This window comes from Oncorhynchus masou, chromosome 33 (genome assembly GCF_036934945.1).
Source record: "Oncorhynchus masou masou isolate Uvic2021 chromosome 33, UVic_Omas_1.1, whole genome shotgun sequence".
Classification (NCBI taxonomy): Eukaryota; Metazoa; Chordata; class Actinopteri; order Salmoniformes; family Salmonidae; genus Oncorhynchus; species Oncorhynchus masou.
In genome coordinates this window covers 6,114,463-6,125,132 of record NC_088244.1, presented here as the reverse complement: position 1 = coordinate 6,125,132, position 10,670 = coordinate 6,114,463, and the positions used below count along the sequence as shown (strand labels likewise).

The 10,670-nt window shown below is 43.8% G+C and overlaps 1 protein-coding gene across 1 annotated transcript in view; it reads right to left on the bottom strand.

Annotated features, from left to right (window-relative positions):
* Positions 1 to 5,344: 5,344 nt before the first annotated feature.
* Positions 5,345 to 10,670, bottom strand: part of LOC135527734 (potassium voltage-gated channel subfamily C member 1-like) — a 75,003-nt gene continuing 69,677 nt past the window's right edge. The window contains exon 5 of the mRNA XM_064956259.1: positions 5,345 to 6,269. Coding sequence (XP_064812331.1) covers positions 6,202 to 6,269 — 68 coding nt within the window. The 3' untranslated portion in view covers positions 5,345 to 6,201. The remainder of the gene's footprint in view (positions 6,270 to 10,670) is intronic.

Below are 10,670 nucleotides of genomic sequence, written 5' to 3'. Positions count from 1 at the left end.
TCGCAGTGCTGGAAGTGCTGGTGAGTTACCGCTGCTCTGATATCCAATAGTTCTTCCTGGCCTTATGTAATAACATCAATAAAAAAATCTGAGCTAACAATGTAAGAAATAATACATGAAAAAACAAAATACTGCAAAGTGTCCTAAGAACTAGAAGCACAGCAGCCCTCTCTGTCGGCGCCATTGAGAGTAAACTCAGAGTGAGCTCAGTGCTAGATCTTGAGTCACTTGTTTGTCCAAATGGCACCCTATTCCCTATAGCGCCTTTGGGCCCTGGTCAAAAGTTGTGCACTAAATAGGAAATAGTGTGCCTTTTGGGAGACTGAGAAAGAACATTGCCATTCACTGGGTGTTCCATTCCATATGTGTTCCATTCCGGTGAGGTGTTCCATTAATTCAGCGAAGGGGTGCTACCAGGTAATAATAGAGTAGCACACTTCAGTCAGCATCTGACACGTTGAACAGAGTTGACTATTTTGTAGCGATGTTTAGCTCACTAAAGGAGTCGGTCTGCTTTCATCAAGAAAACAGCAAGCCTGATTTGTGACTCATTGTTTTACGTCCAACCTCGGTGTCTCTATAGACAGCATAGCGCGCATGCATGTACACACACACACACACACGCACACACACGCACGCACACACACGCACGCACACGCACACACGCACGCACGCACACACACTTTCTTTTTTCTGTTTATGTGTGTGTGTGTGTGCTTCCAAGTGTGAGGATCAGCAGCAGAGAAGCAACTGAACAGTAATTAGTAGCCTGTCGTTCCAGATCTCCGTGGAGACGGCTGTGTGTTGTGTTCCATCTACACCTTCAGCGAGTGATCACACAGACACTGGGGAGTAGGAGGCATGTCTATGACTTTCATTACACCTCTTTACAACAAACCACAATAACACACATATTCTAGTCTGGTGCTCTGGTAGCTGCAAATAACCACAATATAACACACACACACACACATACTAGTCTGGTGCTCTGGTAGCTGCTAATAACCACAATATAACACACACACTAGTCTGGTGCTCTGGTAGCTGCTAATAACCACAATATCACACACACACACACACACACACACACACACACACACACACACACACACACACACACACACACACACACACACACACACACACACACACACACACACACACACACACACACACACACACACACACACACACACACACACGTCTGGTGCTCTGGTAGCTGCTAATAACCACAATAAAAATCACACGCACATTCTAAGCACCTCTACTCCTGTTTTTTGAGCACAAAAACACTGTTTAAAAAAATAAATAAAAAATTCACAACCACAAACAGCAATCACACTGATTCTAGTTTTGATCCCACCAAGAACAGAAATCAAAGCACGACAAGTTGGCCCCCACGTTGTGCAGTAAATGGTTGAGTGTATAAAGGCCACGGGGCAAAGACGTCACCGTGGAAACATACAGCCTCGGAGACAGAAACAATAACAGCTATCAGCTTGTGGAAAGGCAGAGACAGTGGCACATTTGGTTTTTACTGTAGTCATAGAGAAAATGTATTTTATTTTCACATGATACATGATATCAACTGCAATGCTTTAAGACACACAACATCTGACAGTTTCACTGCGTTTCAATCACCAAAATGGACCGTTCAACTTTACAAACTGCACCAGATACACAGCTCCATACAAAGCCTCCAACCCATGATGAGAACCCCATATAATTAGAATGAGAATCTTAGAATCGTGCTATGTTCTATGGAGAATATTCTAACCATTCTAATTCTCATTGTAATCATTCTAGAAACCAGCTTACTCATATAGCTACGATGCAGTTCACCCCTGCTAAAACACAGCAGTACAAGTGGAAAAGGAGGCTGTATAGGTAGATATAGATAAAGCTGGAATCCTTAATTGAAACAATAACAAAGGGTCACCCCGTCTGTGTTTTGGTAAACAGCTGAGGGATGAGGCTGGAGAAATGTAACTACTCTCAAATTCATAGAGAGAGCTACGGTATGGATACAAGGACTGACCATCCATGATATCAACATTATAGTATGAACCATGTTTTGAGACTATACAGTGTTTTGTTTACATTTACTTTGTTTACAAACATTGGAGTATAACAACTTTATATATTGTGTTCTGATGGGGTGTGACAGTTGAACTAAGCTCACGAGGCATTTACAAGTTAGGTTCTTCAAGAATCATTCCGTTGTCCAAAAGTCCAAAAATGGATGTAGCAACTAAGGATTCTAGATTTAAATTATCAAAATAAAATAATCTTCATATAATGTAATATATTGTTACTAAATGTGCAGATAATCAATTTTCTAGAGGGGTTTTCTACAGGATTAAGGTTAAGTCGATAGGCCTATAGTGTGCTACATACAACTGTGCTTCTATATACAGACTTGTGTCAGAGCAGTCAAAAATAGGGTTGAGATATAAATTAAAATACATTTCAATAAAACGTTACTTTTTTAAATAGTAAACACAAGGCAACTATGGTCGACCAAGAGAAATATATTAAGACACCACGTGAAAGAAAACACACTCTCTTTGGCTTGCATCCCAAATCCCACTCTCAAAACACACTCTCTTTGTCTTGCCCCCAAATCCCACTGTCAAAACACACTCTCCTTGGCTTGCGTCCCAAATCCCACTCTCAAAACACACTCTCTTTGGCTTGCATCCCAAATCCCACTCTCAAAACACACTCTCTTTGTCTTGCCCCCAAATCCCACTGTCAAAACACACTCTCCTTGGCTTGCGTCCCAAATCCCACTCTCAAAACACACTCTCTTTGGCTTGCCCCCAAATCCCACTGTCAAAACACACTCTCCTTGGTTTCGTTCCAAATCCCACTCTCAAAACACACTCTCCTTGGCTTGCTTCCCAAATCCCACTCTCAAAACACACTCTCCTTGGCTTGCTTCCCAAATCCCACTCTCAAAACACACTCTCCTTGGCTTGCGTCCCAAATCCCACTCTCAAAACACAACAGGGTGCCATTTGAGAAGCAACCTTTTTCCACCTTACACGCTGACTAAACCAGGCACGTTGAATAAACCAGGCACGCTGAATAAACCAGGCACGCTGACTAAACCAGGCACGTTGAATTAATCAGGCACGCTGACTAAACCGGGCACACGGACTAAACCAGGCACGCCGACTAAACCAGGCACGTTGAATAAATCAGGCACGCTGACTAAACCGGGCACACGGACTAAACCGTGCACGCCGACTAAACCGGGCACGCCGACTAAACCGGGCACGCCGACTAAACCGGGCACGCCGACTAAACCGGGCACGCCGACTAAACCGGGCATGCCTTCGATTTTGTCTATCCACACCAGACGCGATCAGGACTCTCAACTCTGAACCAAATATATTAATTTGGACACAGGTCAAAACATTTATGAAACATTAATGGACATTTAGCTAGCTAGCTTGCTGTTGCTATCTCATTTTGTCCTGGGATATAAACATTTGGTTGTTATTTTACTTGAAATGCAAAAGGTCCTTTTTTGTTGTTGTTGCTGGATCTTTGTAGAATATCAACCCATTTTGAGTCACGCAAAATAGTGTGTTCTCTACTCTGACAATGAATCCACAGTAATCTCTCCTAGTTCAGTATTCTTCTTCTGTGGATTTTATATGGTGGTTGGCTACCAACTTTAAGGTGAATTACTACAACCAACTGGACTGGAGTGTGGACCTCTGTTCACCCAATATGCTCCTAAAAACCAATGAGATGGAAGAGGCGGGACTTGCAGCGTGTCAAGCGTCTAAAATAGAACCAAAGTATTATTTTAGCGCCTGGCTAGCAGACGCTTGTTGTGCAAGCAGTTTGGACAAGATGACTGAATAACATGTATTTGTACATTTATTTTGCAACGCTCGCGCACATTACGCCGCCGGTGTGGTTAGCATGTTAGATACATGTACAATGATTATCAAACAACGAAGATCTTAAAAATAACCAAGATCTTAAAGAACCAAGATTGGCGTTTTAGGAAGAAAATCTAAATCTCATCACATTACTCCATAACAACATTAAGCTCCATCCCTTTGACATTAAGCACGACTGGAACGGGCGGATGATGTCACACAGCATGTGCCGATATGGATCTTAACAATGCATTTACTAACCATGTTGATGATGCATTTAGCAATGATGATGTTGAGATAATCTCTTTTAATCTAATATGGCCGCCCACATTTTTGGTCCCCTTTTTCAACCAAGCAAATGTATTGTCAAAGAAGTACAATAGCATTTCTGTATTATTTGCAGGACACTTTTGTTTGTGAAAAGACAAGTAGTGTGTGCTTCTTCAGTCACATGCTAAATCTTGACTACTGTCTGACTGCATCTGGTCTCTCAATTCCGTATTTCTCTTCTTTTTTTTTGGTACAACGACATAAAGACACTGAGTTTGTGAACAGTAGCGTAAGCTTTAATAGTCACTTGCTACTTACTGTCTGCATGTTGACACTCCTCTTCCTGAAACTGTTTACGCACTGTACTTGTAATAGACATTATTTTTTATTATTTCATACATCATTTTTATTCTTTCTATAAGGATTTGCAAGATACTTTGTTTGTGAAAGGAAAATAGCGTGAGCTTTCATAGTCACATGCCACTGCTTGACTACAGCCTGTCTGTTGACTGGCATGACACCAGGCAGAGATCCAACCTGTTTTAACTTTCACTTAATCAAAACAAAGCTGGACTTGTTGGGAGTCAGTTGGCTGGGAACAACGACTCCTAGTTCCAATCCCACTGTAGTCTGTTAACAGTCACTTTTTATTATTTATTATTTATTTTATTTTACCTTTATTTAACTAGGCAAGTCAGTTAAGAACAAATTCTTATTTTCAATGACGGCCTAGGAACAGTGGGTTAACTGCCTTGTTCAGGGGCAGAACGACAGATTTTTGCCTTGACGGCTCGGGGATTCACTCTAGCAACATTTTGGTTACTAGTCCAACGCTCTAACCACTAGGCTACCTGCTGGTTACTAGCCCAACGCTCTAACCACTAGGCTACCTGCTGGTTACTAGCCCAACACTCTAACCACTAGGCTACCTGCTGGTTACTAGCCCAACGCTCTAACCACTAGGCTACCTGCTGGTTACTAGCCCAACACTCTAACCACTAGGCTACCTGCTGGTTACTAGCCCAACGCTCTAACCACTAGGCTACCTGCTGGTTACTAGCCCAACGCTCTAACCACTAGGCTACCTGCTCGTTACTAGCCCAACGCTCTAACCACTAGGCTACCTGCTGGTTACTAGCCCAACGCTCTAACCACTAGGCTACCTGCTGGTTACTAGCCCAACGCTCTAACCACTAGGCTACCTGCTGGTTACTAGCCCAACGCTCTAACCACTAGGCTACCTGCTGGTTACTAGCCCAACGCTCTAACCACTAGGCTACCTGCAGGTTACTAGCCCAACGCTCTAACCACTAGGCTACCTGCTGGTTACTAGCCCAACGCTCTAACCACTAGGCGACCTGCTGGTTACTAGCCCAACGCTCTAACCACTAGGCTACCTGCTGGTTACTAGCCTAATGCTCTAACCACTAGGCTACCTGCTGGTTACTAGCCCAACGCTCTAACCACTAGGCTACCTGCCGCCCCATGCAGTGGTGCAACTCCACATTTCTGTTGAATTTTTGTTAGTCAATATTTACCAATTACACTTAATTGATGAAAGACTGCAGCATTTTTTTACAGAAACATCAAATAACTCGAATCCTTCACAAATAGTAGCAATTTCTTGAAAACACCATTTGGAAATAGGAGTTACTTCAGATATTCAAAACACTCCTCAACTTTAAATGTGTCCCTTAACATTAAGTTCACTGATGATATTTTCTTTCATGGTACATTATATAGTGCTAGATCATGCAATACAATACATGCTAAATGCTTGGAAACAGACAGATGTGTGTACATACATAACTATACCTCCTAAAGCATCAGATAGACGTATTCTACAACAGAGTTTGGGTACTGTGTACTTGACAGAAAGACAAGAGATCTTCTTCCAGAACCTTCCGGAAGGACCCGGACCTTCATCTCAGTTAGAGGAAGGAGGGACCTAAGACCTGAAGCTCCACCCCATGTCCTTCAGTGCTGCATCCTGGTTCACACGCAATTCTCCTTCATCGACCAATCAACTTCTTCAGGTCAGAGTGGTGATTTCTGGTTGGGCGTAGTTCCCAGTAGCGGCCAGGATGTCTTTACAGCTCTCTGTAACAAAGGTACATAAAAGGGTGGAAATTAGAGACAGGAAAGTCAAAAACAATGTTCTGTGTATGTATGGCATGACAATGATGGACGAGTTGGCAACATCACTGAATGAAGTATATGATAATATAGCGTTCATTCAATATTGGGACTTTGAGACAAATATTCTATACATTATGGGATCAGAAATTCATTGCCAACCATAGTGGTAAAGGCCTGAATACATTCTACGGGGACGTTGGGGAAGTTGAGCCATGTTTTACATTCAGCAACACTCCGTCAAGGGAAACATCGTATTCCTTCGAACAAAGATATCGACAAATACTTCAGGATGTTGTGTATCCCTGGAAGTAATCAGAATGAATGTAAACATTCATGAAAACATCTTGTCCAAGAGAAAAGTAATCTCCTGACACAACGTACCCTGGTTATGGGGTAAGATGAGCCGGGGGAAAGGGGAAATTAAGCTGCTTACACATTTCTGAAGTGAATTAAATACTACTATGTTTTTAAAACCATGACTGTCTTTTTTCCCTCAGACACAATTCAACACAATCGCAATAGCTTTTTCAGTTAAAACAATAATAATTTTAAGCATCTTTTAACAGAGGCTTTACACCTAACAAAAAAAAAACTTTTAACATAGGCCAGGCCCTGTTGTTAACTCATATCCCATCGATAATGACTTGCATTACGCCGAGCAAGAACATTTGCTTCAATTTGCTCAACTTGCCATTGGCTCAACCACTGGCTCAATTTACCCCATGGCCATTGGCTCAACCACTGGCTCAATTTACCCCATGGCCATTGGCTCAACCACTGGCTCAATTTACCCCATGGCCATTGGCTCAACCACTGACTCAATTTACCCCATTGGCTCAACCACTGACTCAATTTACCCCATTGGCTCAATTTACCCCATTGGCTCAACCACTGACTCAATTTACCCCATTGGCTCAACCACTGACTCAATTTACCCCATTGGCTCAACCTCTGACTCAATTTACCCCATTGGCTCAACCACTGACTCAATTTACCCCATGGCCATTGGCTCAACCACTGACTCAATTTACCCCATTTGCTCAACCACTGACTCAATTTACCCCATTGGCTCAACCACTGACTCAATTTACCCCATTGGCTCAACCACTGACTCAATTTACCCCATTGGCTCAACCACTGGCTCAGCTTACTCCATGGCCATTGGCTCAACCACTGGCTCAGCTTACTCCATGGCCATTGGCTCAACCATTGGCTCAGCTTACTCCATGGCCATTGTCTCAACCATTGGCTCAGCTTACTCCATGGCCATTGGCTCAACCACTGGCTCAGCTTACTCCATGGCCATTGGCTCAACCACTGGCTCAGCTTACTCCATGGCCATTGGCTCAACCATTGGCTCAGCTTACTCCATGGCCATTGGCTCAGCTTACTCCATGCCCATTGGCTCAACCATTGGCTTAGCTTACTCCATGGCCATTGGCTCAATTTACCCCAAGGCAAACATATTGGCTGTATTAGGATACACATCTATAATTATGCACATTCATGCTAGGTTTATGACCTTATAATGAAGCTTATAGAGACCCCAACTGATGTATAGAACAATCTTAAAAGTATCTACTTTGGTTTAGATACAAGCATCATGAAATCTCTATCACAATCAATTTCATTTGACTGGTGAACATCTCTCAACTTTTCCATGTGGTTTCTAACTTCACAAACTCCATACAAGTATGACTTCTTCCTAAAGATTTGGTTAAAATTTTGGTCAAAAGTTTCCTAGAAACAAGGACACCTCTATCACTGGCCACTTTAACAATGGAACACTAGTGACTTTAATAAGGTTTAAATATTTTGCGCTACTCATGTGTATATGCTGTACTCTATCCTATTCTACTGTATCTTAGTCTATAACAGGTGTGTGCCTTTCAAATCATGTCCAATCAATTGAATTTACCACAAGTGGACTCCAATCAATGTGTAAATCAAATCAAATCAAATTGTATTTGTCACATACACATGGTTAGCAGATGTTAATGCGAGTGTAGCGAAATGCTTGTGCTTCTAGTTCCGACAATGCAGTAATAACCAACAAGTAATCTAACTAACAATTCCTAAACTACTGTCATATACACAGAGTAAGGGGATAAAGAATATGTACATAAGGATATATGAATGAGTGATGGTACAGAGCAGCATAGGCAAGATACAGTAGATGGTATCGAGTACAGTATATACATATGAGATGAGTATGTAAACAAAGTGGCATAGTTAAAGTGGCTAGTGATACATGTATTACATAAGGATGCAGTCGATGATATAGAGTACAGTATATACGTATGCATATGAGATGATGTAGGGTAAGTAACATTATATAAGGTAGCATTGTTTAAAGTGGCTAGTGATATATTTACATAATTTCCCATCAATTCCCATTATTAAAGTGGCTGGAGTTGAGTCAGTGTCAGTGTGTTGGCAGCAGCCACTCAATGTTAGTGGTGGCTGTTTAACAGTCTGATGGCCTTGAGATAGAAGCTGTTTTTCAGTCTCTCGGTTCCAGCTTTGATGCACCTGTACTGACCTCGCCTTCTGGATGATAGCGGGGTGAACAGGCAGTGGCTCGGGTGGTTGATGTCCTTGATGATCTTTATGGCCTTCCTGTAACATCGGGTGGTGTAGGTGTCCTGGAGGGCAGGTAGTTTGCCCCCGGTGATGCGTTGTGCAGACCTCACTACCCTCTGGAGAGCCTTACGGTTGAGGGCGGAGCAGTTGCCGTACCAGGCGGTGATACAGCCCGCCAGGATGCTCTCGATTGTGCATCTGTAGAAGTTTGTGAGTGCTTTTGGTGACAAGCCGAATTTCTTCAGCCTCCTGAGGTTGAAGAGGAGCTGCTGCGCCTTCTTCACGATGCTGTCTGTGTGAGTGGACCAATTCAGTTTGTCTGTGATGTGTATGCCGAGGAACTTAAAACTTCCACTCTCTACACTACTGTTCCATCGATGTGGATAGGGGGGTGTTCCCTCTGCTGTTTCCTGAAGTCCACAATCATTTCCTTAGTTTTGTTGACGTTGAGTGTGAGGTTATTTTCCTGACACCAGACTCCGAGGGCCCTCACCTCCTCCCTGTAGGCCGTCTCGTCGTTGTTGGTAATCAAGCCTACCACTGTTGTGTCGTCCGCAAACTTGATGATTGAGTTGGAGGCGTGCGTGGCCACGCAGTCGTGGGTGAACAGGGAGTACAGGAGAGGGCTCAGAACGCACCCTTGTGGGGCCCCAGTGTTGAGGATCAGCGGGGAGGAGATGTTGTTACCTACCCTCACCACCTGGGGGCGGCCCGTCAGGAAGTCCAGTACCCAGTTGCACAGGGCAGGGTCGAGACCCAGGGTCTCGAGCTTGATGACGAGCTTGGAGGGTACTATGGTGTTGAATGCCGAGCCGTAGTCGATGAACAGCATTCTCACATAGGTATTCCTCTTGTCCAGATGGGTTAGGGCAGTGTGCAGTGTGGTTTAGATTGCATCGTCTGTGGACCTATTTGGGCGGTAAGCAAATTGGAGTGGGTCTAGGGTGTCAGGTAGGGTGGAGGTGATATGGTCCTTGACTAGTCTCTCAAAGCACTTCATGATGACGGAAGTGAGTGCTACGGGGCGGTAGTCGTTTAGCTCAGTTACCTTAGCTTTCTTGGGAACAGGAACAATGGTGGCCCTCTTGAAGCATGTGGGAACAGCAGACTGGTATAGGGATTGATTGAATATGTCCGTAAACACACCAGCCAGCTGGTCTGCGCATGCTCTGAGGGCGCGGCTGGGGATGCCGTCTGGGCCTGCAGCCTTGCGAGGGTTAACACGTTTAAATGTTTTACTCACCTCGGCTGCAGTGAAGGAGAGACCGCATGTTTCCGTTGCAGGCCGTGTCAGTGGCACTGTATTGTCCTCAAAGCGGGCAAAAAAGTAATTTAGTCCGTTTAGTCTGCCTGGGAGCAAGACATCCTGGTCCGTGACTGGGCTGGATTTCTTCCTGTAGTCCGTGATTGACTGTAGACCCTGCCACATGCCTCTTGTGTCTGAGCCGTTGAATTGAGATTCTACTTTGTCTCTGTACTGACGCTTAGCTTGTTTGATAGCCTTACGGAGGGAATAGCTGCACTGTTTGTATTCAGTCATGTTACCAGACACCTTGCCCTGATTGAAAGCAGTGGTTCGCGCTTTCAGTTTCACGCGAATGCTGCCATCAATCCACGGTTTCTGGTTAGGGAATGTTTTAATCGTTGCTATGGGAACGACATCTTCAACGCACGTTCTAATGAACTCGCACACCGAATCAGCGTATTCGTCAATGTTGTTATCTGACGCAATACGAAACATGTCCCAATCCACGTGATGGAAGCAGTCTTGGAGTGTGG